The sequence below is a fragment of the Gossypium arboreum genome, chromosome 11, assembly GCF_025698485.1.
Source record: "Gossypium arboreum isolate Shixiya-1 chromosome 11, ASM2569848v2, whole genome shotgun sequence".
NCBI lineage: Eukaryota > Viridiplantae > Streptophyta > Magnoliopsida > Malvales > Malvaceae > Gossypium > Gossypium arboreum.
The window spans coordinates 9,420,007-9,446,263 of record NC_069080.1 but is presented as its reverse complement, the minus strand read 5'-3'; the positions used below and the strand labels follow the sequence as shown (position 1 = coordinate 9,446,263).

Sequence of the window (26,257 nt, the reverse complement as noted above, 5' to 3'; positions counted from 1 at the left end):
AAAATTAAAATATTTGAATTTTTTAACTTCAAGAGCTTAGCTCATTTATTCTTTTGATTTAATAATTGAAATTTAATTGATAACATTGTCAAAAGATTTCTATCAAATTGAGTAATGTAGCATAAAAAAATTGCTCATATAGCCAATATTATACACTTGATAGGCAAGAGCAAAGCTAGTACAATTTTTTAGGGGGGCCAAATGAAATTTTAATTTTTATAGTCTATATATTTATAATTTTTAAAGGATTAAATTAAATTTTTATAATTTTAAGGTGGCCAAAGTGTAATTTTACTTTTACTAATTTTAAAATTTAAAAAATTAAAAGAATTAAATAGTAATTTTCTATTTTTGGAGGGGACGGGGCCTATGCTAGCCCCTTTAAATTTGCCTTTATTAGTAGGCTAAATACGCAAACAAAATTATTAAACATAGAATTGTAATGTTGTTAAACATCATTTCAAAGTTGATTTATTTTTTTCTCAAATAACTTAAAGTTGGTTAAGTGAGCAATTTTTAACAATAAAAGGCCCCATGATTCAATGAAAGTGCTGCAATGATACTAGTAATTGGACTTTAATTATTAAATAAATAATAATTAGGAGATTAAATTTTAAATATACAAAAAGATAGAGACTAAAAGTGAAATTAGACCTTTAAAGATTATCCGTAGTAATATGACTCGTACATATCCCACCTGTTGTCCAAAGTTCAAACAAGGAGGGTTGCTTCCAGCCGAGTGATTTAGAGTTTATGTTTTTGCAAGTTTTATCGTATAATATTGAATGAAAAATTAAAAAAAAAAATCTCAAAAAATATCCTATTATCCAGTTATGGCGGTTGGCCCGACAAGTAGCTCATACAATACAATTATGTGCACGTTATCCGGTAGAAAGTAGAAAGGTCATCTCTTACAGCATACGAGGCCCTGGCCCTACATTGCCTCCATAATAAATTCTCATCCAATGAAGAAGCGACGAGAGGCAGCAACCAACTTCCATCGTTAAAACTTAAAAAGGGTTTTCTTTTCCTCTCAATGATTCCATCTAATCCCCTAAATCTTTATCGACTTTCATTTTCTTTTTAACCGTGCTTTCTCTTTAACCTGGAACCGTTTGATGCAGTTCATTTTCTGATCCGGTTTTTAATCTAGTTTTCATTCTTTTTCTTTTTTCGCATCAATTAAAGTGCACCCAAAGTTCTCGTCTTTCCAGAAAGGAATAATACCCATCGGAAAATAACCGGTCCATTTTGATAAGGTTTTTTTTTTTGGATCTCCTTTTGTATGGAATTTGATAGCATTGATTGTATGACATCTTCAGATGTGATTGATGATGATGATGAGATCCATCATCATAATCAGTTGTCTTCATTGTTGAAGTCCCATAGCAACAATGGGAGCAGCAACAGTATTGTGTCACCTGCGGTTCACTCAAGCACCACCAGTGTCCATGAACTTCTGGAATGTCCTGTTTGTACCAATTCTATGTACCCTCCCATCCATCAGGTCGGTCTTTAATTCCAATTTCTTTGATTCTTTTTTCCTTCTGGGGTCTTGAATGGTTTAATTTTGGTTTCTTTGTCTTTGTTTTTAAGATTAATTTATTGGCTTTGACTGTTTGTTTGAGGTTTACTCTCCTGTGTTGAATCTGTGCTCTTTTAGTGTTAGAATTAGGACTATAGATTGGAGAAAATTGGTTTGCAGGGATGCTATTTTGTGGTGACTTTTGTTGGATGTTGGGTTGTGTTGGGTTGTGTCGGAGATGCTGAAGTTGAAGGCCTTTTTGTGGGTTAGAGGAAGACGTGAGTCTAACGTTGCATCTTTTGGGATTTTGATTTTTGAAATTTCTGTAGTTTGGTTTTACTGTAGAATTACAGTACAGGACAAGAATCCTTTCCATATAATGATATAATCTATAGCAGCATTTCCATGAGTAGGACAGAGAAGCAAATATATATGTTCTTTTTTTTTGGGGGGTGGATTAGCAAATAGACGAAGATCATAGAGTAATCATACTGTAATGTTAGAAACCAACACTTCAATTTTTGTAGTTTATTCTTGTTGGTATTGTCTGTAGCCTTACCCTATACTCATGAGGATGTCTCTTATATTTGGGTCAGGCACAGTGAATTGTGGATTGTAAGGTGATATGTGCAGCTGTTTGTGCTATAAGAAGGATATTAGAAAAGTGTGTTTTAAACATTGGTTTTCATTTTATCTTAATCTGAAGTGGCTAAGAAGGGCAAAGTGCAAGGGAAACTAAAGAGCTTTTAAAACACTACCCGGTCATGCATATTTTGGGAACCAAGAAAATCAGAACCCGATATTTCTTTAAGTTGCATAAGTTCACAGAAAAAGCATTTGAATAGTGGCTTAAGCTACAGAATAAAAAATAATGCTGATAAGATTGTTTTCATAGCAATAGTAATTGAAGAGTGCCTTATGGTATATTATTTTTGTTCTCCTCACGAGAATGTATTCCCTACAGTGAAGACTTAAATTGAGATGGGTTGTCACTTGATATTAAGTAAATTTGTGTATTTTCCCCTTTTTCTTTCTTCATATGGGTTCATGCATGTATCTTTAGCCTCCACATGATCAGGTGGCTGGTTAAATGGTTGCTAACCAAAGCAAATTTGAATAGAGGATAGCTTTTTTTCTTCTTTTTCCTCCCTCTTTCTTTTGGGGTTTGGGGGATGAGGTTGCCATGTGTACGGTTTTGTCTAGACAAAATTTGATCTGCATGGTTTCTATGATTCTTTGTTGTGTGCTGATAAAACCATATATTTGTATGTTTTGCTCTGAAAGTGTTCCCAAAGTCATTTCTAGTTTCTGTAGTTCTACACGTCAAAGGCTAGATTCTATTTTCTGAGCCGTTGGTTTTAGTGGAATAGAAGTTTGCAATGCTTAGAATGCTAGTACAACTAGACTGGATTTCTCATACTGTTATGCTTAGTGAATCTTGCTGCTCCAAGTATTTTCTCACCTTATAATTGTTGTTTTAACGGTATGTTGTTTCGCAGTGTCACAATGGGCATACTCTCTGTTCGACCTGTAAAACAAGGGTACACAATCGGTGCCCCACTTGTAGACAGGAGCTTGGTGATATTAGGTGTCTAGCACTAGAGAAGGTAGCTGAATCACTTGAACTGCCTTGCAAATATACATCACTTGGATGCCCGGAGATCTTTCCTTACTACAGTAAACTCAAACATGAGGCCCTATGCAACTTCAGGCCATACAATTGCCCATATGCTGGATCAGAATGCACTGTTGTTGGTGGTATTCCATTCCTTGTTGCTCATCTAAGGGATGACCACAAGGTTGACATGCATTCTGGTTGCACATTTAACCATCGTTATGTGAAGTCCAATCCTCGGGAAGTAGAAAATGCCACATGGATGCTAACTGTAAGCACACTCTTCTTAAGCACCTTCATTCTGATTAGGAACTGAATTAATATATGATGGATAAGAATAAATGAGGTATGCTCCTTGACGGTAATTTATTTCATTCTTATATATGAAACACAGTCCTAACATAAGTTTAAGAAAATGAAAGACTGTCAAGTTCCTGTGACAATGCGTTGAGCTATCTATACGAACAAGGAGGTAGCCAAATCCTTTCATACAAGTGTGAGGAGTTGAATTAATATCCATGTTAAATAACCTATAGTGTTGATTTCTGTCATCTATGTTAGGTATTCCACTAAATGGTTTGTATCTTTTCATCTATAATAGGTATTCCACTGTTATGGCCAGTACTTCTGTCTCCATTTTGAAGCCTTCCAGCTTGGGATGGCCCCTGTTTATATGGCATTCCTTCGTTTCATGGGTGATGAGGTTGAATCCCGCAACTACAGTTATAGCCTAGAAGTTGGGGGCAATGGCAGGAAACTCATTTGGGAAGGCACTCCAAGAAGCATAAGAGATAGCCACCGAAAGGTCAGGGATAGCCATGACGGCCTTATTATACAGCGTAACATGGCACTTTTCTTCTCTGGAGGAGATAGGAAAGAGTTGAAGCTGCGAGTAACCGGACGGATATGGAAAGAACAACAGAACCCAGAAGGTGGTGCCTGCATACCCAACCTCTGCAGTTAAAAAGAAAAGGCCTGTCGGATCCCTGATGGCACACCCCACAATACCATTTGCTGCATATTCTTGTAATATTCATAGTAGCCTGCTGTTAGTGTTGTGAGAATTCTTGAAATTCTGTATGAATATTGGAGGCCTAAGCCTTTTCTCAATTGTAAAAACAAAGTTATAAACAGTCTGCACTCTTGCATACTATGCTGTAAAATAGTGAGAAATACAATCGAAATGTGTTTGTCAATTTCCTTTCCCACCCCAAGAAATTTGTGTGGTAATCAACTACAACAATGGATTTTGTCAACTTGAAGCATTAGTTATGCCTTCCTACCTTACTGATTAAAGGTGAGGCGACTGTCAAACGTAGGCAGCATTTTTCAAAAGAAACGGCGTCGTTTACAACTCCAAAGGGGTTTTAGCATTTTCTCAGAGGTTCCAGTGTTTCACACAAAACCTCTCATCACTCTTGAAAGCACTGTTCGTCCTCTCATGTTATCAGCAGAAATCAGAAAATTCTCAACCTATTTTCTTTTAGTTCTTCAAGGTCGAAACATTTGCTTAATGTTTTGATGGAGCTTCTCAATCCTCCAATCTCTAAAACCCCACAGCTTTTCTCAAGCTTCTCATCTTTCACTCCCCGACTTTCCATCAAAACTTCCAACAAAAAGCCCCTTCATAGATTACACATAATACCCTCATTTCCTCTCGGTTTACCGTCACGAGGGACCAACGTTTTTCGTGTTTCAGCTCATTTTAGTCGGAAAACGAGCCGCCGCAACTCTCTGAGGAAAAAACTCCTCGATCATCAAAAGGTGCGTGAAAATCCCATTCCTTTAAATCCAAGTCCTGATTTTCAGAACCCAAATGACAGTTCGGAAAATTTTGAGCAATTTAATTCTGGTGGCACCAAACATACTGAAATAGATAACGATACATTAAAATCAAAGCGTTTAGGTGAATCTGTTTTGTTGAGTAAATTAGAGAATTGGGTTGACCAGTACAAAAAAGATGCTGAGTTTTGGGGTATTGGGTCGAGTCCTGTTTTCACGGTTTTGCAAGATTTGGAAGGGAACGTAAAAGGGGTTACAGTTCATGAGGATGAGATTTTGAAAAGGCTTGAATTTGAAGACATGGAGAGAGTAAATTCTAAAGTTTTGTATGCAAGAAATTTAGCTAGAGAGATGGAAAGAGGTGAAAATGTGATTCCGAGGACTAGTTCGGTAGCCAAGTTTGTGGTTTCCGGTGAGGAGTCTGGTTTCATAAGTGGAATTCGCGGGGTTATTCTTCGTCCTGGGTTTATCCCAAAACTCTCAAGCTTTGGAACTTTGGTGCTTGGCGGTTTGATTTTACTTTGGGCGGTGAAGTTGTTTGCTCTCGGAAAAAAGGTGGTGGAATACACAGCATTGGAGAAAGAAATGATGAGGAGAAAGATAAGGTCTAGGAAAGGAAAAGACATATTGGAGAAGGGTAGTGTTGAAGTTGTTCAAGCATTTGAAGAACCGCTGAGTTCGTCTTTTCAAAGGCCACAGCTGGATAAGCAAGAACTTATGAATAATATACTAAAAGCAAAGGCTGCAAAGGATAAATTGGCATTGCCAGATTCTTCAGGCTCTCAAAGTAGCAAATCTGGGGATTTTGAGGGTGAAATCCAGGAGGTCAAATTGATGGCCAATGAAGCCCGGGGGATTGAGGGTAGAGAGCAATTTATTGTTGCTAAGGATGAAAGAGAAGTCCAGGCTGCAAACAAGGAATTTTCTGATGAGATGCAGCCAACCAAAGAGGGTAGGAAAGATGGGGCGAGTTTCTTGAGTAACCTTTCTACTGAAGATGATTCAGAACAAGGTGAAGCTAGCTACAAAGCAGTGGAGCCAATTTCTTCAAATGAACCAAAAGATGATGGTGTTAAATTTCTCAATGGAGTAGCTTCTTTAGATAGTAGAGTTAGGCTAGTCACTGATGCTTCAAGTGTACAGTTACCAAAAGACGAGCAAAACACTAATGAGAATTTAAAAAATACGGGGAGTACTTTACCTTTATTAGTCAAAGAATGTAACCAATCCCCTGTTATTACTGATAATGAATCATATTCTGCAAAGAGCAATTCTTTTGGAAAGAAACCTCGGGTCATACTGTCAGTGAAGGAAGCTAGAGAGTTCCTTTCCACAAAATCCAACAAAGAAAAACTTAACCAAGAACCTGTAATGGAAGCTGTGCAAAAGAGTACTCCTGATTTAATCCTACTGAGTGATAAAAGATCAGGTACAAGTACAAAGCAGATAATAGATGCAAAGGACAAAATGTTCCCGTATGGCATGTCCCGTGGAGATTCAGAGTCTACAGCTTCTGAAAATGCTTGTCAAAGTGCTGTTCAGGGGGACAAGGAATCTATGCTTAAGAAGGAAAATGGTGAAGAAAATTCTGATGAGGAATGCAGAGAAGAGGCTCATCAACAACCTCTATCTTCTTCTCAAGAAAGCATAGGTATGAGTAGAGAACAAGGGCAGTCAGTAATGAGGGAAAATTGGATTGAGAATAATTTTCATGAGGTTGAGCCTGTACTTAAAAAGATTGGAGATGGATTTAGAGAAAATTACATGGTTGCTAGGGAGAAAGTTGGTGAACAATTAAATGTGCAAGCAGAGATTAAACAACTTGGCTCTATTGAAGATGAAAACGAACTCGAGTGGATGAAAGATGATAGACTTAGAAACATTGTTTTTCAGGTCCGAGAAAATGAATTGGCTGGCCGAGATCCCTTTTATTTGATGGATGCGGAAGAGAAACTTGCATTCTTCCAAGGTCTGGAGAAGAAAGTTGAGAATGAAAATGAAAAACTATCTCACCTCCATGAGTGGCTTCATTCAAATATTGAAAACCTTGATTACGGAGCAGGTACTTGTTCTAAACTCATAATTATTTCATTATTTCTACCCTCTGAAGCAGAAATATTGCACCATATAATTAAATCTTTGTTTATAGCAGCACTAGTTTATGACTTAAACACTTCATAAATCTAGAATCCTTCTTCAGGCATGTCCTTTCCGTACTTGTATCTTCTAAGTAGAACAGCTCCAAAATTGTTTTGATTTACTGATTCTTAGTTACTTGGTGTCTTTAGACTTAGAAGTTAATGACACAATGATGCTAATAAGATCTTTGGCTTTTGTTCTAGATGGTATCAGCCTGCATGATCCACCAGAAAAAATTATACCACGCTGGAAGGGGCCCCCATTAGAGAAAAGTCCTGAGTTCCTCAGCAACTTCCAAGAACAGCGTAAAGCACTTTTTACCGGAAAAGTTGGTATGACATATCCAGCAAAAAGAGATGGGCAAAGTTTCCTTCAGAAACCCACAGAATCCCCCATTAATGAAGATTTAGCTATTTCCTCATCAGAATCAGATTTGACTAGGAAAGTTCATGATACTGATACAAAGGATCCCAAGATAGTTATTGAAAGCAGTGATGGCTCTGTCAAACCTGGTAAAAAATCCGGAAAGGAGTATTGGCAGCACACAAAGAAATGGTCCCGTGGGTTCTTGGAATGTTATAATGCAGAAACTGACCCTGAAGTCAAATCCATTATGAAGGATATGGGGAAGGATTTGGACCGATGGATCACTGAAAAAGAGGTACAAGAAGCGGCAGATCTTATGAAGAAACTTCCTGAAAGAAACAAAAAGTTCATGGAAAAGAAACTCAACAAGCTTAAAAGAGAAATGGAATTATTTGGACCACAAGCTGTTGTTAGCAAGTATCAAGAGTATGCAGAGGAGAAGGAAGAAGATTATTTGTGGTGGTTAGATCTTCCACATGTACTGGTAAGTGTTTTGAGTATGTATATTTATTCTCTGCTATGGTTTTTGCTTTCATTCAGAATACTTTCAAGTTCTTTTTCCCTAAACCCTAATGCATGAGTTGTATGGTTCCCGAAGATTGTGATATGTTTCTAAAAATGCACTTTTGGCATGTACCATGCCTATTTGCCCATGGTACTGGTTATTGAACACACTGTAATCTTCTGTTTATATCGCAGTGTATTGAATTATACACATTTGAAAATGAGGGGCAGAGGATAGGATTTTATGCACTGGAGATGGCAGCAGATCTTGAACTTGAGCCAAAACCACACCATGTGATTGCTTTTGAAGATACTGGTGATTGCAAAAGCTTTTGTTACATCATGCAGGCTCACTTGGATATGCTAGGAAACGGCAGGGCCTTTATTGTTCCACAGCCACCTAAGGTAAAATTTTGATTGGTTCTACAATGAAATAGTGTCAATCATATTGTCTTATGCTTTTAGAAAAAATGAACTTCGAGTGTCAAAGGATTGCCTGAGAAAACCAATGACATGTTAAATTTATCCAACTATAAAGTGAACATACTTGTCGCATGCAGACGATCAACTAAATTTTGTTGTTCTGATGTTCCTAGCAGTTTAAGAATGTAATCAATCTCCTGAGCTGATACTGAAAATTGACCGAAAAGGACAGCTCTGGTCAAACCCTTTATCTCTTTAGTATTTACAAATAAAGAATGACTGGTCAGTCACCTCTTGATAATGTAGTCCTTAATCCCTTCTCAAAAAGCATGAAGAGTTGATGGTGATCATATTTTCTTTTCATTTTCCTTTGTTCCTCTTGAGGTTGGAATGCTGTCTAATTGTTCGTAACGTTCAACAATTCATACTAGGATGCTTTTCGGGAAGCCAAAGCAAACGGTTTTGGCGTAACTGTGATCAAGAAAGGGGAGCTACAGCTGAATGTGGATCAAACTTTAGAAGAGGTGGAAGAGCAAATATGTGAGATTGGGAGCAAGATGTACCATGATAAGATCATGCGTGAACGCTCTGTGGATATAAGCTCATTGATGAAGGGCATGCTTGGTGTTGGTGATAAACCCAGGAGGAGGTAATTTCTTATATTCCCAAGTGTTTTTACAAATTAATGCAGCGGGAGACGGTATTCACCATAGATGACTTGTTATTTGTCTGCAATATGATATGACTACTTTTTTTTTTTCCCTCCAGAAGGTCAAAGAAGAAGCTCAAAAAGCCTTCCAAGAAATGAATTGAGGACCAATTGACTACTTGAGAAGTGCCGGGTCACTGAGGTTCGAAATTAATTTCTTTTCCTTGGTCTCTACTTGTAATTCAAACATTACAGCTTTCATAAAAAAAATCATAAGTGCCTGCAATTTTGTACAAATATGTACGGCCGCCTAGCAGTTTTATATTCTCCAAGTATTGCCATTGAAGCTACGTCAGTGTCAATGAGCCAACCTAATCGAGACCTACAACATTCCATGAACTTAATTTATAGTACAATGAAAAACTTTATAATGAACCAAAAATAACAGTAAAAGAAACAATAATCTGTTGTCTTCAATTAATTGAGTTAAGCGCCACTTAAAATAGAGAAGAATAAACCATACAACCAATCTGCCTAGCAATTTAAGGTCCTACCATCTGGCAATGCCTGTACAGTATGAAGAGATATGTATGACTGCATAACTATCGACTATGAACCAGTATCCTTTACAGATGTTCAGCACTCAATCTCGTCAAGACGGCGATCCATGATATCAGATAGTGTTTCAAGAAATGCAGCTTCACTTGTGCCTGGCAGCACAGAATCCTCTGCCTCTTGGACAATTTCCTCAATCACAGATTTCACCTTAATGTTCTCTCTGCACAATATACTTCCAATAGCAAAGGGAGTGAGCCCTCTCTCTGCACCTTTTTTGAGGAGCATGGTGGAGACGCGGAAAGTACGTGCACATTTAGGCGACATATCCCATCCAAGAAATTTCAAAAGAGCAATATCTTCTTCAGCGTCAAGGGATTTTATATAATCAATTATCTCAGAAGAGTAAGACTGGCGAGATTGAGGCCAATACAGCCATTCAAATGTGCAATCTTCAAACTACAGAAATAGAAAATATAAAGAATGATTAGGCTTTAATATATAAAAAGCGATCAATCTTTAAATACGGAAAAAGACAATGAAAAATATAATAAATATAACTGAAAAGACCAAAAACAAATTCAATGTTGTGAAAGAAAAAAGGACAAGGGTAGTGACACTCTCATAAGCACTGCCTAAGACAACAACAACCCAGAAAAAACTCTAAGGCAGGCGGCACCACTCAGCTTGCTAGACAGTTTAAATTAACTGTATCAATTAATCATGAAAGTTTTAGCAGTGTATTAGAGTCTCTTGATTCAATAGGACCTAATACAAGTTCATTAACCTTCTAATCGTGATTGTATATGTTAAGTTCACAATTGGAATTCAAATCACCCTAAGCGTGATGTTTAGCATTTATAACCAAATGGACGAACCTAGATAAAAATAACAAGAGTTAGGTTAAGTAAAATATAACAGAACATAAAATGCTACAATGAAGTTGCAGTAAACTAAGAGATCAGTACTCACACTTTCAGGCAAACAATAGCCGTGATCAATCGGAATCAATAATATCTGCCCATCTTCATCCTTGTTCAATAAAATGTTCCCAGCATGCCGATCTACATTAGCCAATCTTATATCCAAAACAGAGATTTTGTGTACTTGGTCAACAGGGAAAGACCCAGGACCAATATCCTCACAACTTCCAGTATTCTCCACAAACAACTGCAATGAACCAATCTTAACTGTTGTTAAATCATCAGGATTGTTAAAGCAGCTATGCAAACATTTGATCATAGCAGTAGGAGGAACTCCAGAAAAACCCTTCTCATCACCATATATCTTGCCCTGTTCATTCTTATAAAGATCCAAAATATAAGCTGCAACTTCCCTGAATGCTCCTTCTCCAACTCTTGTACCTTTCTTCAACCCTACACCATCGGTTGAAACTGGTAAGTTTCGAGGATTGTTAACAGCTAAAGGCTCCTCATCAATTGGTTTAAAAACAGAAACAAATTTTTGACCCAAAGAATCTTGCATGAAATAAGCTCCTCCAGTACCCTCCACAGATCTAATTGGAATTTTACCATTATCCAATCCATCAAAGGTCAAATTAATCATATCCACTATGACTGAAGATAATTCAACCTTGGGATTAACAATAACTGGTTCGAGTAAAAAATCCCTATCAAGAGGCTTTTTTGGTACCTCCTCTCTACCAACATCATAGCCACTCCAACTCTCTTCGCCACCAAGATCATATTGTTTACTGTTTTCCTTCTTACCTGCATCAAAATCTTGTTTGTCTTTCAATTCTGGTGCCACAACAGACAACTCAAAATTCTTAGCAATGGGCTTAGCCCTAACTTTGGCAGACTTTCGAACTAATAAATGCAATACTGCATCATTGTGCTTACATATATCATCAATACGCCTCTGATCCTCCAAACACTCCCCATCACAAACAACTTCTTGCTCATCAAGATCAGTAAACCCTTTCTCTCTCCTAGCAATCTGCTGTTTCACGTAACTAACATCCCGTCCTCGTTCCACATGAAATGTAAATTCTTTGCCAGAAGTAGTCTTAACAGTAATGACCTGAAGATCAGAAAGCCTAAGAACCAAATGCAGAACATTCCCATCATTGACTCCATAGTCACGAATAAGGGAATTACTCCGAGCCAGCTCCCGGCCACTACAAACCAACTTCTGATTCTTTACAACAAACCCTTTACAGGTTTGAATTCGTAGCTTCAAGGACTCAATAGAATCTGATTCCAAAACCCGCATTGGAATCATCGATCCACAAAGGGCCAAATATATCCAAATTGATTCGTTTTCACAAAAACCCAATTCAGGATTCATGTGATCAGGAGGAACCAAAGGTTCATTTCGAATAGTAACGACGGCAAGACCAGCAGACGACATTTTTGACAGTGGGACTTTGAAGAACAAAGTGTTTTCAACCCTCTAAAACAAGAAATCTAAAAATTTAAGCTGACCTGTACAAATTCACAATAATATCCCATCCTTTTTACAATTTAACAGTTCTATACAACCAAAAAGAAATCCCACTCCAGACCTAAAGACAAAACCTCTAGGCCGGAGAAACCGAAACCCTAGGAAGCACAGGAAAAAGTATTTACGAACCACATAGCTCAATCATCTTGATTTGTAAGACTAAGGTTTAAGATTGACTGTAAGGAAATTATTAACTATTAAAAAAGAAAAAGGAGAATATTATGAAAGGGAGGATTCTTATCAGAAGATAGAACCGAGGAGAGGGGAAGCAAGTATTTGAAGCTTAAAAAAAGACAAAGGAATTAACACTTTTGCTCCATTCTTCTCTTTCTGGGATGGTGGTTACTTAGGTTGCGGAAGGAAAGACGGAAAAGGATGAGAGAAGAGTAAGACGTTTGCATACGTCGCCGTTTAGAAGGGTATTGACTCGATGACTTTTAGGCAATTTTTGTATACCTTGTACAAATATTTTAGCGCAAGAAAGGCAATGTAGGCAAATGCTTTTTGGTATTTCTTAGGCTCCACGTCTATAAATTCTTTTCCCAATTCAGTTTAATTTCCGCATTAAAAAGAGTCGAAAAATATTATGTTTAATTCTAAATAATATATTAAAAAAATAAATATAATCAGAATCTATAATAAAATTATTAAAATTTTATAATTTTTATATGAATAAAATATTGTGATGCTAATTCATATTTAAAATAATAATTAATTATTATTGTAGTGAATGAAATTCCATAAAAATATTTTTTAACAAAATATAAATAAATAGCAGTAGGTTTTCAAAAGAAAAGTATCCAAGCCCTATAAAAAATTCATTCACTCAAAAACACCGGCTTATCCCTACTTTATTTATTAATGAATTTACTCCATTTAAATTAATTGTAAATAAAAGACAAACTAATTCCCACAACTTTAACTTGCCATTAAGCTACTTCATTGCCTTAATTTTTTAAAAGATGATAATTATATTTTCTTTTATTCTTTAGTATTTTTTACGATTACATATAAAATTTTTAAAATTTTTATTTCATCTTATGAATTCTTTTTCTAGTTTTTTTACTTTTACATTTTAATCAATTTATTTTTTATTAGAATCCTTTAAATTATGATAATGAATTAATTTTACACAAAAATAATTTAATGAATATATAAATTAATTAAATATTTAATTTTAATTGAAGTCAAATAAAATTTAATAATTAAAAATATAAATATAAATATTAATTTTTATACAATATCTACTTCTAGTACTAACTCTAAGCTTTTAAATTATGTGTTCTTCTTATAATTGCAATAATGATGGTATCGATTGAGAATAAATAATAATAGTATACATATATTTTTTTTAACTGATAAATAAATGTTAGAGGGTTTATGATATTTTTCCAATCGAAAAGGATAAACGGATATGGTTGAACTTTGAGTATAAATGAGATATCAGTGTTCTCAATCTACTCGAGTTTGACTCGAAAAAATTCAAACTCAATTCGATAATTATTGAGCCGAGCTCAAGTGTTCGATTGAGCTAAATTCAAACTTAGTAATACTTGACTCAAACGATTTACGAGCCTTATCGAGCTTTTTATATTTTATATTATTAAATTATGTCATTTATATTAATATATATTATTAAACTTAAACTTAATTATTAAGTTAAACTCAAATTTAGATACAAAAATTGATAAACGAACTTAATCGAGTTTGAATAATTCAATTATATATCTAACTGAATTAGAGCTTAAAAATATATATTTGATGGAATAGGAACCAATTATCGTTAAACTCGAAGTCCAGCAATTTGTGTTGGGCACGATTGATTACACCCTAATTGAAGCATAGGAATTTACTAAATCTAAGGAAATAAAGGTGATTTATTATCAAGCATAGGTGTGTTGTGTACTTTTTAGAGGTGTTTGTAGTGGGAATATTCGATTTTTATGAAGGCATAACTAAGAAGTTAAAAGTTTATTTATTTATGGGTAAACTACTTAATTGATAATTCAACTTTTTGAATGCTTATATTTTAGTCACCTAAAAAAAAGTATTTACAATTAATCATTATTGAGAGAAAAAAATTTATTTTATTCACCCAAAAATTAAATCCATGAGTACACATCCTACATCAACTTAAATTTTCATGCAAGAAAGGGAAAAGGCTATATATTTTATTAAACTACACACTAACACCCACGCTGACACTTTACGAACAATAATTTGTCATCTTCCATTAAACCCTCTAATTTTTTCACTATCTTCATTCCATTTCATTTTATTTGCTTTGCTTTCTACTATCTTCCATAAATCATTTTCTGTTTGTCAAAGCTTAAAAAGGATTGGCAACACTTACAACAGGGTTTTCTTTTTAACTATTCTCAACACATATAATTAGTGTGATTATATACATGTTAATATAGTACAAAAGAGCTAGCCTTATAATGGCCTCATAGCAGGACTTTGCGTTTATGGAGTATGCATATTTATACCGCTAAAAGATTTGGCTGAAACATGAAAAAGCATAGTTACGATAAACTATGACCATTGGGATTGCTGGCATGAACCTTCTTTTTGGTTTGGCTTTGGAAAGATAAGAAAGTTGTATGGCTAGTGAGGCACCAAGCTGGGGTGATCAGTGGGGTTTTGAAGGGATTGGTTCCATGGAAGATGAGGATGCTGCTACTGCGAAGAAAGAGATGGCAGCAAGAAATCCCAAGGAAATTGTGGGCTTCATGAAGCCAAAACAACGGCATTCATGGAAGCCAAGAAACTCAAGCTTGGGGCATCCAAACCCATAACATGGGTCAAGAATAAATCCCAAAAAAGAAACTCCAAATGCCACCGTAACATAGTTTTTCTTTTATTAGAAAACAACAGCGATGGTGGAGGCCTGTAACGACGCGCCTAGATGGGGCTATGCTAGGAGGATCAGAGATGGGGTGGAAAAGCAGTTTCGCAATTATCTGTTGGGTATTGGATGGAGCAAGGGATGGTCAGAACTCAGAAGGAAGAAAGTCCGTGCAATAAACAAGGATTTTGATGGTGACGAAGGATTTTGATTGGTGGACAAAAGTGTTTTACTTAGGTCAAAGGGAAAAGTTGACCAAAAAATATGTTAAATTGAACTTCTTTTTTTAACTTGAGGAATTTAACGTTTAAAATGAAAATTTTCTTTAATAACAGTGATTAAATTACAAATATTTTTATTTAAAGGAATAAAATAAAAACACATGGAGGCTAGGTAGGTACCCTTTATGTATTTGCAAGGCGTTTAGTTTAAGGTACATGTGGTTGGTGCGAAATTGGCAAGGTACCTTTCCCCATCCCATCACGTCACTAATGACTTAAAATGAGGTGTCGACCTAGCAATTACTTTGTCCCCAGATTCTGCCACTATATTAAATAAAATTAGGTTTTGTTGAATCACCGGTTCTTTTTTTTTATTATCGAATCAAGTAGGCCTTTCATTAGAAGCTTTTTTTTTTTTTGGAACCAATCAATAGTTAACTCTAGTGATTTTTATTTATATAAAAATTATAAATTTAATATTAAATTAAAAAGAAATTATTATTTAATATTATATTTTCTCCCTCCCTCTCCCCCTTCTCTCATCATCTTCTTCCTTTCTAATTCTCCATTTTCATATGATATTAGCGGTTGAAGGGCATTGTTCCAAAACAACGTGATAGCCATCTCCGACGTGATCCATTCCCAGGGTCAAGAGTTGCCAAAACAGCCCACCAGCACATGATCCCCTACCGCTAGCGCTGCCGTAGATGGAGGTGTAAATCCGCCGGAAATAGTTATTTCTCTTCTCTAAGCTGTACCCAGGCAACTTGGAAGTCTTGCCAAACTCCGCTATCTATGAGAAGTTTTTCAGTACTGAATTGGAATCGAAAATATGGGCTTGGACCCATATGTCAACAAAAGCAAGCTGGCACTCATTACTTAAGTTTGTTGATGGTAATCTGTTGTTAGATTAGTGAAAGATGAAAACCAATTTCCTCTACTAAGGCTTCATGTCAGGTCTAATTATAGTTTTAGTCCCTAAAGTTTAGGATTTAATTTCTCTATCTTCATTTAATATATTTTGGTAGTTCGAAATTATTAACCGGTTGATAAAAAAAATTTACTCTTATTGGATCACACAATCAGAGAAGATGTAACCAACAATAAATTTACCATATTATTATTTAGAGGATTGAACTGAATGGTGACAGTACATGTCAATATTTGCTTGGTTTTATGAACCAGCAAGGTTTGATAGTGTTGTGGTTTTAAAAACATTTATAAAAATGGCTCAATGTTTTCCATTCTCTGAACAAACTTGTCACACAAGCGGTATCTTAGTGCCGCCTTGATCGCCCGTAATTAATCATGTTGGAACACCCTTGCTTTTTGGCTGCTGCCGCCCTTAATTTGTTTAAGGACCGATTGTTGATGATTATTCAATACGTAATACAGGTGTTCAAGACAAGTGAGGAAATAGTGATTGAGGCCACCAATAAGGGGAATATTGCTCGTTCATTAATGTCTCCTCCCCTGCAGGGAGAAAAACAGAATAGGATGGGTGAGTGTTTGTAGATACAAGATTTGGGTTTGAGGGTCTTGGGAGGGTGGAAATTGCATGATTGAGGAGTCTCGAAAGTGTGGTCAAAATGATGAATAAACTTTTTAACTTCTTGGAGAAGGAGATAGATCTCCGACAACTCCATGAGGTCAACAAAGATGGGGTTTTCCCGTAAAGAGATTTTTATTCTTATACCTTCAAAAATGTAAATAAAAGAGATGTTTGGTAAACCCACCTTAAGGTGACTAAGAGATAAGATATTTATGTATGCCATTGTTACTTATGTCTCTTTATATGCTGAAAAATAACATTCCTTTTGCAATGTGTCTGCTGGGGATGAGCTAACCTAAGATGAGAGGCAGATACTTCTTATTGCTAATACCAGTGTCTGCTGGGGAATGGGGATGAGCTAACCTAAGATTTCATTGTGGATTCCTCTTTTCTCACTCCTAGTTGGGTTGATATAAATATGCATGTCTGAAAGATACGACTATTTGTTTAATTCGGATGAGTGCGATGAATTTAGAATTCCTTGCCTATGTAAAGCTCCCAAATGTTGAAAATATATGAATTAAGGTCGATACTCTATACTCCCATTTATTTATAGAAGAACCACTAGAAAGCTATTAACTAAAACAAACGAGAAATCTCAACATCCACCATAGGGCATGTAATTCTTTCGTTTTTACCTCGTGATTTTTTTAAAGAAAATATATATTATACTTTCTGATTCTCTTTCAAAATTCACCTTTTTACCTTATTTGGAATTGCTCATTTTTAGTTCCAACATTTAATCATTTTCCAATAACCTGAATACATGGCTTCATCTCTATTAACACATCAATGTTTTTAATGATTGGACAATTACATGTTGGAATACTGATATGTCACATAATTTTAATTAAATAACATTAAAAGAAAACCAAAGAAACCTTCGACGGAAAAGAGAATAAAAAAAGAACTTACTTCTGCATACGGTAACCGATTAAAACCCTTTCAATCAACCCATCAATTTTCTGTCGCCGGTGTTGGTTTTTTTAGTTGCATGAACGACATTCTCTTCTCTTCTCTACTCTACTCTACTGCAATCCCTATTACTGGGTTATCAAAAAGAGAAATTTCTTTGAAAATTAAAACTTAATTTAGTAAAGAAACATGGAACAGGTGTAACCCCAGAAGCTAAAATTACATGAATTGGATGAAATTTGAAGGTAAAAGTGTCTAACCTTCAGTGATTTTAGAAATGGGTATTTGATTAGACATTCCCATGAAATTAAATTTGACGGAAATTATTCAACTTCTTTATCAAAAACAAGCAAACAAGATACTATAGATGAGGCATAGACAGAAATTAAGCAAAGGAAAAGGTTGAAAAATTACGAAAAAGACAGCATTTGGGGTTTTTTTTTTAGATTAGGGGTTTTATTTGATTTTTTTTACCAATGTTATTTAATTGAAATTACGTGAAATCTCAACTGTTGAATAAACCTCTAGTCACTAAAAAAAATATTAGATGCAATGATAAAATATATCGCACTCTTAAGAAGAGAATGTAAGTTCAAACTTTAAATTTATTAAAAATCACAAAAAGTGTTAAGCTTGAGAATAAAAAAATGAATAATCCTAATTCATTCCATTTTCAGAACGGAAGCTCAATCATTTGCCTCATCACAAAGTCAAGTAGGATGGGAAAATATCGCAGTGATTTCCTCATCATACATAGAAACAAAAGATTAGCAACAAATGGTCCTCAGATTCTTCAAATAACAATAAGGTCTCATACCCACAATCTGAAAAGTTACAACTAAGCAGTTGGCTGCTTTCCCGTTTTCTCGACTGCTATTTGATTGATCACAAGTTAAAAATTACACTGCTTAGATGTTGAAATATGTTAACAATTCAAATTTCAAAATGCCTACTAAATAGATGTCAAATCTTGTTCTTATTCCTAACAATTTCAAGAAGGGACGTTACTAACCTTTATCTAGGATTTATCTTCATCAGACGGAGAGCACGGCTGTTCGGGGACAGAATCAACAAAAAATTCCTCCACTGAAACAAGTTAAATACATCAGTGAATTATCAAACCCACATTAACATACCGAATAAATCCCAATGGGGAAATGTCAGCAACCAAAGTGTTTCAAAATGTAACATTGATGCCATTTTGTGGATTTGGCCACCTATTACTAGAATTCCAAACCCTTGACATGAATATCAATTCAAGGGATAAATCCCAACATTTCACAAACTTTAATTGAATTTGCAACATGATATGGAACACCGATTTAATGCAATTGTATACATGAATTCAAGGGATAAATCCCAACATTTCACTAACTTTAATTGAATTTGCAACATGATATGGAACACCGATTTAATGCAATTATATACATGAAATTTTTATTTTCATTCAATTATACTTATGAAACTATAAAGGGAAAGGCCTCAAACACTCATTCAGTAATGAATGCCTCGATATTCTTTTTTTTTTTAATTTTCACTAAGAGCAAGATGAAGCATTATTAAACAAAGAAATTAGAAAGCATTATTATATAAATTTAAACCTGAACAAACACCAACACATTTAAATAAATAAATTTTCAATTATTTTCATTTTAAATAAATATAATTGTTTGTGTAAGCAATAATTAAACACATATACGAGCCATGTAGATAATATTGTTGATGGTAGGTGAAAATTGATCAAATCAAAGCCTCGTGCATACGGTAGCACTTGCACCAATCAAAGTATCCTTATTGCATTGCCCATTAGATTCATGTTCATGTATAATTTTGAGATTTAACTAACTCAACCATTACTGAGTGCACGAAAGGTCTGGTAAAATCCTACCGATGTCAGTTAAAGCATCCCACTTCAGTTAATACATCAAATCAGCATCATAATGTTTTGATCTAAGCTACATCAACATCCTCTAATGATTCAAAATAGACATCAAGGTAAACATTAGCATGCAACCTTATTACCTATATTCTCTTGCTCCGAAGAATCAAGCAAAATTTCTGAATCAGAGGGAAGAAAAGGAGAACCAGGGTAATTCCCAAGGGCACCTAGATCTGTAACGATTCCACTTTGTGAGAACAAGATCAATTAAGAAACACATCAAATAGAATAAACATGGTTGATTCCTGGAGTGATGGTTCCCAAGGAGAACCATAAAGCATGCACAAATTATTAAGAGCAAAAAACAATTACAAAAGCACAAGTCTTCAGATATATGTGTGTGTGTGTGTGTGTGTAAGAGAGAGAGATGATAAACAATTTAAATACAAAATTTTAACTGGATATCTTAGCATAGGCATCATAGCCACAGCTTACCTCCCAAGTTTGACAAGTCTGCAGTCAGATCTGTGAGACTGAAATTCCACTGAATCTGATCAAGTGGTCTAAAGGAATCTCTAGAATTCCCAGTTTCATTATCCTGTCCCAGCTGCAATCCTACTGAACTTGCCACATCTGTTGTGAAGGCTGAATCAAGTGCCGATGTGTCTACCCCCATCCCTGACATATCTGATGCACTGAAGGGAAAACTCCCACTGGATGCCACTGATGTACAGCTCAAAGGCATCTCTGACATGGATGACATGGCAGTGGTTGGTGGAACTGAAGGTATTACATCACTGGCATTGCTGTCCATCACCATGCTAGAATAAGAAAATTAGTCATCATTAAAATAATCATTAAACATAATTTTGGTTTATAAAATTACGAAAATCTAGAAATTATGTGACAAGGAATTAATATCTAAACATTTAAGAATGCAGTAGCAGTAAAAGTTATTCATGAAGCTAACATAAAACAGTTCAGGATTACAGTTTAATAGAACAGATTTGGTGCAATATAACCTTAATTCAATCATGCATATTTTGCAAATTTGATCAAGTAGTTCCTGAACATCTCAAACAGAAAAAGGCTAAAGAAAGAACACATAATAATCAAATCATAAATTTCATTTTCTTTTTTAAAGATCAAATCATAAATTATGCAAGTTATTTTTAAAGCAGCTGCATAATTTATAATATGAGATCATGAAAGTAAACACCTTCACATTTACCACCAAGTAAATATTTGTATATCTAGTAGCCAATTAATAGTGTAGATAAAAAAAAATACTGTTAAGTTCTCACTCATTCCCAGAATTCATCCGCATAGGTTGAAAGTTGCTGGTAGCAGGGACTCCGTTGACAACATGACAGCTTGATATACCCATGGAGTCCATATGAGGTTGCCCTGCAGCTGGAAATTGAGGTTGTTGCAGCACAGGGTATCCCATTGGTAAATTGTTAACTGCACTGCAAAAAATGGCGTTGAATAACCACAACAGTGACATAAAACATGACCAAATAATCAGAACTCCTACAATCATTGTTACTTTGACTCTCTTCATTGAGGTACCAGTGTCAGGCACACAATCGGACATGGATGCGAGGATATGACCCCCAAAAGATCCTCCAAATACATAGAAAAACTTGGAAAAAAAAATTAAACATACACAAATACAACACACCTTATCCAGGAAAGATAGCTTCTAATAAATTTTCTGCCTCAAAACATATTTCGAGACAGATCCCAAATGAAATTTGTGATAAGGTTTTAGTTATCCATCCCTCTCACAGTTGTTTCTCTTCTTCCAGTTGAGAAAAGAACTGAAACTTGCTATGTTGAAAACAGTCAAGCAAACAGCTAACAGACCCCATATCAAGTAAGAAGTTACAAACCACGATTAAAAATATTTGAAACATGGGGAACCCTGTCAAAAGTGTAACACTGGATCCTTTTCCTTATGTTGTAAATTTGAAAAGGGGAATGTGATCACTAGTTTCGAAATTGTCAGTATCAAGTCAAAACCACAATACAGTCCCAGAAATTTTGTCATGTCTAAAGAAAATCCTATAGCAATACTGATACTCTTTAAATTTATTAACCATCTATGGCTATTCCAAGCCAATCTTGATTCTATGATTCAGTAAGTAAGACCAGCAGCACCATGTCTAACTTAAAATCGTGATCACTTTAGAATATAACTAAAATAATCAAGGCTTGCATCCATTTTTATTTAGTCAGAACCTACCGGGCATGGGATGGATCCCATTTTGTATTGGAGCCATAGGAACCTTTGGAGGCACAGGATATTTCATCATGTGATATTGATGCTCAAGCAAATGGTTGAATAAAAGGATTTGCTTCTTTAACTTCAGCCTTATATAATAAGCCCTGAAAAAGTCAGCATTTTCCTCTTCCAGCTTCTGCCATACTGAATAAACAAGAATAGCAAAGAGAAGAGAGTGAGGATCCCAACTCTAACACAGTTGAACAAGAAACATACTTGATTGGTGGGTTAAACTTCACAAGTTCAAAGATATTATTAAAGCAGACTGGTTTTCATTTCCCTTTTATGACATCTACTTTATCACATGCATATGCAATGCACTCTATTGAAACTCCAGATAACAGAAACACATATTTGGACTAACAAAACAATTTCAGGAAGCATACCTAAAGTTGTGAATCCAGGGTCTATCCTCGCTCGAGTCAAGAGGGTTTTGACAACCTCATCTCTGTTCATATAGAGTTGTAAACATCGTTCAATTAAATTCTGGACCTGGACAACCAGTTTATATAAACTGTGAATCGCTAACTTAAAAAGCAGATAGATAGAAGTCCCTTGACCAAAAAGAAAAGGGGATAAATGAGTGACATATAAAAGGAACAGGTTCTTACAAGTTCTATATCTTGGCGTGAAACTTTTTTGCCATCATTGCTTGAAGTAGATAAAGAGCCAGAATCTGCTAAGGGACCATCTGCTATTTGACTGTTTTGTGGTTCTGTTTTTGGTTCATGTGAAGCTTGAGTTGAGGGTTTTTTATCTTGTGTGCTCTGTAATCAAATAAAATCAATCATCAAGGTAGTGTAAAGGAAGAAATGATAAGAAAGTTCAAGCCAAAAAACAAACAACAAGCCAGTAAAGAATGAACAGTTATTTTATATGTTAACTTGGGAGTAATGACCACTTGCAACTTGACACAGTGGCTACTTAGCTGACACCAAAGAGAGCAATTATATATACATATAATTACTTATTAAAAGAGGGAAACACCTGTATGTTCTTCATTACTACTAAAAGCCAACTGCCTGCATCTATTTGCTCAGCGCAGAGCCTCACACTCTCCACCGACGGTCACATAATTCACCAACATCAAATGCTAGCATCTGACAGTATCATATCCTACCTGGGAACAAATTTACAAACAGAAGGCTGTGAGCCAAGCGCCATAGAGAGAAGAACGGCTCTTGATTAAATGTTTTAAGTATAAATCAAGCTTTAGCAGAGAAAAGCCAAAACTTATGTTAAAAAATGGAACAGGAATATACCCCATTGGGCACTTACTGGCATTAGAATCTTTTACCAAAACAAAGAAATATACCATGTTTAGCTATTCACAAGTTCTCCAACTAAGTTCCCAACATTAAACAAGTTCATCTATTCTCAAATCCAAGCAATCACGTTGGTCAAATCAATTGTTATATTACATAAGAATTAATTCCAAAAGCATCTTACTAACTACTTCCAAACCACAAAGCAAAGACACCAAAAATGAAAAGAACCAATCAGATTTTCATTACTTAAGTATCATTATTAATAATTAAAACTCTTTGCTTCTTCTTGATTTTTCTCGCGATTCTCGAATGCAAAGTATGCAACAAGCAGAATCAATTCCACATTTTACTAAAACAAGAAAAGGGATTTCAGCCTTTAATATAATCAAACAGATCTAAGAATAATTACATAAACTGAGCAAAGCTGGAATCTGCACATTCAATCTATTTGATTATTCTAAGAAGAAAGGCCTTGCTGGATATCAATTTGAAAGTACTTCACAGCATTTTCAAATCAAACCTTCCTTTTAGCTAACAAATAGCTAGTAAAATACAGTCAATTTCAGCAAATAAAGCAAAATCTCTGGAAATTTTAATGACAATAAACTACAATTAACAAGTATAATTATGAAGACAAACCAGAAATTTTAATTTAGCAGAAGCTGTAGGACTAAAATTTACCTTACAACCAAAGTTGCCAACTCTTGAAAACACGGCAAAACAAAGAAAATCAAATTTTTTATTTCAACAAACTCAGAGATCCAATTGACGATTTAAGAAATACAGAAGGAAAAAAACTTTGCAAAAATTTACTGTATAAGTTGAGAAGAGTTACATAAACAGTAACTTTAAGGATTATAAAAGAGAATATTCTCGATTGAAACTGAAATGTAAAGATATTTACAGAAAAATAAAATGAAAAAAATGAAGAATTCTCTTTTTAAATTTATAAAAATAATAATACTAATAAAGGCTGGAGAAGAAGTGAAGTTCTAAGGAAGATTTGAGTGGAGATTTTTAGGGTTTATCATGACTATTATGATTATTGTTAGTGAACTGATGATGAGAGCTAAAGCGGAACGGAGAAAAAAGCAGAGAAAAACCAGAGGGAAATAAAAATGGGGGGAATCTCACCCAACTTTGGCATTTTATAGTTTTGATTTTTCTGATATTAAAAAACGTCAAATTTGAGAGAAAATCAGAAAATGACGGTTGGGACAAAAATAAAAAAAGGAAAAATTACTTATTTATAGGATTTGGTGAAAAAAAAGGGTAACTTTTGTAATTCTGACACGGCTTCAACGGCTCAAGCCTCGGCTTAGGCAGAGGATCTTTAGTAATCACGGTTCACGAGGCTGCCGTGATATAAGTATCTGAACCACAAACCCTTCTTTTTTGTTTTCTTTTTAGTGATTGTAAAATGTTTTAGCTCTTTTGTTTTTTGTTCTTTACCTATCTTCCTTTAACTAATTACAACTTAAAACTTTGAAGTAAATATAATTTCTTTCAATTATGAAATGAATTTTATGACATTAAAAATAAAACTTTTTATGTAAATTTGTACTCATTATTTATGTACTTTTGGTGATAGAGTGGGATAATGATTGTTGTTGTTTTATAGAATTAAAATCTCTTATAAGATAAGTAATAGTGTGTTTAAATGGACGGTGCGTTTATCTGCCGTCAGTATAAAAATAATGGTGATAATAAAATTAAATACTGTAACGATATTATAATGTGAGACAAAAAAATGAGATAAACACATCACATTGTTCATCTAAACTCACGCTAAATTAAAAATAATTTTAGAATTTTTGTATCTGAATTTATTTTATTTATACATATTGATGTGAAAAATTAAATGATTTAGGAAAAGATATATGAGGTTAGGAAACGTATGATTTATATAACACTCTTAAGACAATTTAATAACTTTGCAACAAATAAATAAGTAAAACAAAGTTGCGAGAAAAAATAAAACGGGACAAGCATATCTTCCGTTCTATTATACATGATCCAAAGATTGCTCCCTTATTTGTTATTGGTTTGCAAGTCTAACATAATAATTAGTTTTGTCCTCAATTTGATGCTTGTCAATTAACGTTTTATATTTTCCTTATTAGAGAATAAATTATATTAGAATAATCTTAAAAATATAATTTTTAAACACTTACGTCATTAAATTTTAAAGATAACACAATATTATTATACATTTATTTATATCTACTATATTCTCTAACTTAATTTAAATTTAATTTAATTACTTAAAATAATTAATTTTTAAAATTATAAACAAACATATTTTCTTCTTTTACAATCTTTAATTATTTTTTCATAAATTAATATCTTTTATTATTATGAACCAATTTAAAAAAAAAAAAGCTTCTAGACAGTGAATTTTTGCTTTTTACCATTTTAAATTATTTTTTATTATATTTTAAAATTAAAAATTATATTGCGTTGAACCTTCAGTAGTAAGAATGGTGTAAATTTTAAAGTTTTTATGTTATATGAATATTTTTAATTTTAATTACTTATGTTTTAAAAATATTAGAGTTGGAGAGTTAGTTGAATATGGATGAATATATGATAATAATTTTATATCTGATAATGTGATAATTTTATTGATAGCTAAACCTTAATTTTGTATAGGAGAAAATACATGGTTTAACGTGGAAGATACAGAGAGCATTCGAGCGTCTAGATGTTTTTTATTTAGCTTTGAGGCTGCTAAAAGAGCTACCCAGCATTGTGATTGATTACTCCTAAGGTGGTTTTAGAATAAAAATATTATAAATATTCATCAGATTTAGAACTAGAGATAATAACCAAAATGAGAAAAACGTGTGGCAAAGTAAAATAGCTTGAAAGTAATTACCTTTGTATTTTGCAATTCAATCATTGTACCAAAACTGAAATAGTACTAGACCGAGACACTGAGTTCACTAGAGCAGAATATGAAGTCTAAGAACATGAATATCATCAAAGCTAAAAAAATTTATTATATGATTTTAAAATTATTCATACCTTAATATCTTTAAATCAAAAATAATATACATTTAGATGTTCTTAATCCTACATTAACTTAAGTATTACAACAACAATAGCACCAACTATAACTCAATCAATGAATATAACATATCATATATGTATATATATCATTCATATTTTTTTACCTATATTTAATTTTTTATTTTCTTAAAGATAATTAAATAGATAATTTATTTATATAAATTAAATTTAATGGATAAATTAACTTTTCA

General features: G+C 34.2%; 4 protein-coding genes across 12 annotated transcripts; 2 read left to right on the top strand and 2 right to left on the bottom strand.

Moving 5' to 3' along the window:
- Positions 1-893: 893 nt before the first annotated feature.
- LOC108473357 (E3 ubiquitin-protein ligase SINAT5-like) lies at positions 894-4,336 on the top strand. The gene is made up of 3 exons (XM_017774867.2): positions 894-1,507; positions 3,025-3,411; positions 3,742-4,336. Exons 1-3 carry the CDS (start codon positions 1,286-1,288, stop codon positions 4,102-4,104), a joined length of 972 nt encoding a protein of 323 aa, XP_017630356.1. The 5' UTR covers positions 894-1,285; the 3' UTR covers positions 4,105-4,336.
- Positions 4,337-4,445: 109 nt separating this feature from the next.
- On the top strand, positions 4,446-9,300 carry LOC108473355 (uncharacterized). Of its 2 annotated transcripts, none has more exons than XM_017774864.2 (5): positions 4,446-6,984; positions 7,265-7,911; positions 8,127-8,336; positions 8,786-9,003; positions 9,126-9,300. In XM_017774864.2, the coding sequence occupies exons 1-5, from the start codon at positions 4,662-4,664 to the stop codon at positions 9,160-9,162; spliced, it is 3,435 nt and encodes a 1,144-aa protein (XP_017630353.1). In that variant the 5' UTR covers positions 4,446-4,661; the 3' UTR covers positions 9,163-9,300. The 2 variants fall into 2 exon arrangements, with proteins under 2 accessions (XP_017630353.1, XP_017630352.1); XM_017774863.2 differs by having other exon boundaries at positions 9,123-9,300.
- Positions 9,301-9,407: 107 nt separating this feature from the next.
- LOC108473356 (phosphatidylinositol 4-kinase gamma 4-like) lies at positions 9,408-12,475 on the bottom strand. The gene is made up of 2 exons (XM_017774866.2): positions 10,531-12,475; positions 9,408-10,017 (listed from the first exon to the last, which is right to left on the bottom strand). Exons 1-2 carry the CDS (start codon positions 11,929-11,931, stop codon positions 9,640-9,642), a joined length of 1,779 nt encoding a protein of 592 aa, XP_017630355.1. The 5' UTR covers positions 11,932-12,475; the 3' UTR covers positions 9,408-9,639.
- Positions 12,476-16,168: 3,693 nt separating this feature from the next.
- On the bottom strand, positions 16,169-24,213 carry LOC108473656 (uncharacterized). Of its 8 annotated transcripts, XR_008274479.1 has the most exons (11): positions 23,676-24,118; positions 22,714-22,846; positions 22,338-22,493; positions 22,113-22,218; positions 21,688-21,870; positions 20,744-20,903; positions 19,935-20,260; positions 19,583-19,672; positions 18,573-18,646; positions 17,561-17,691; positions 16,169-16,566 (listed from the first exon to the last, which is right to left on the bottom strand). XR_008274479.1 is itself a non-coding variant. In XM_017775340.2 (10 exons), the coding sequence occupies exons 2-9, from the start codon at positions 22,726-22,728 to the stop codon at positions 18,579-18,581; spliced, it is 1,104 nt and encodes a 367-aa protein (XP_017630829.1). In that variant the 5' UTR covers positions 22,729-22,846; positions 23,676-24,118; the 3' UTR covers positions 17,392-17,691; positions 18,573-18,578. The 8 variants fall into 8 exon arrangements, 7 of the variants coding, with proteins under 7 accessions (XP_017630829.1, XP_017630826.1, XP_052877787.1 ...); XM_017775340.2 differs by lacking the exon at positions 16,169-16,566 and having other exon boundaries at positions 17,392-17,691; XM_017775337.2 differs by lacking the exons at positions 16,169-16,566; positions 17,561-17,691 and adding an exon at positions 18,148-18,464 and having other exon boundaries at positions 23,676-24,213.
- Positions 24,214-26,257: the final 2,044 nt, after the last annotated feature.

Bases quoted from the DNA above. Each gene is read 5' to 3' on its own strand.
- LOC108473355 (XM_017774863.2), top strand. From the start codon at position 4,662: ATGGAGCTTCTCAATCCTCCAATCTCTAAAACCCCACAGCTTTTCTCA. The intron at 8,337-8,785 runs GTAAAATTTTGA...AATTCATACTAG, and splicing joins TTGTTCCACAGCCACCTAAG to GATGCTTTTCGGGAAGCCAA. The intron at 9,004-9,122 runs GTAATTTCTTAT...TTTTCCCTCCAG, and splicing joins GGTGATAAACCCAGGAGGAG to AAGGTCAAAGAAGAAGCTCA.
- LOC108473357 (XM_017774867.2), top strand. From the start codon at position 1,286: ATGGAATTTGATAGCATTGATTGTATGACATCTTCAGATGTGATTGAT. The intron at 1,508-3,024 runs GTCGGTCTTTAA...GTTGTTTCGCAG, and splicing joins TGTACCCTCCCATCCATCAG to TGTCACAATGGGCATACTCT. The intron at 3,412-3,741 runs GTAAGCACACTC...CATCTATAATAG, and splicing joins ATGCCACATGGATGCTAACT to GTATTCCACTGTTATGGCCA.
- LOC108473356 (XM_017774866.2), bottom strand. From the start codon at position 11,931: ATGTCGTCTGCTGGTCTTGCCGTCGTTACTATTCGAAATGAACCTTTG. The intron at 10,018-10,530 runs GTGAGTACTGAT...CTATTTCTGTAG, and splicing joins GCTATTGTTTGCCTGAAAGT to TTTGAAGATTGCACATTTGA.
- LOC108473656 (XM_017775337.2), bottom strand. The intron at 20,904-21,687 runs GTAGGTTCTGAC...TTTGCAGTGCAG, and splicing joins TGGGATCCATCCCATGCCCG to TTAACAATTTACCAATGGGA. The intron at 20,261-20,743 runs GTGAGAACTTAA...TTCTTATTCTAG, and splicing joins CGGATGAATTCTGGGAATGA to CATGGTGATGGACAGCAATG.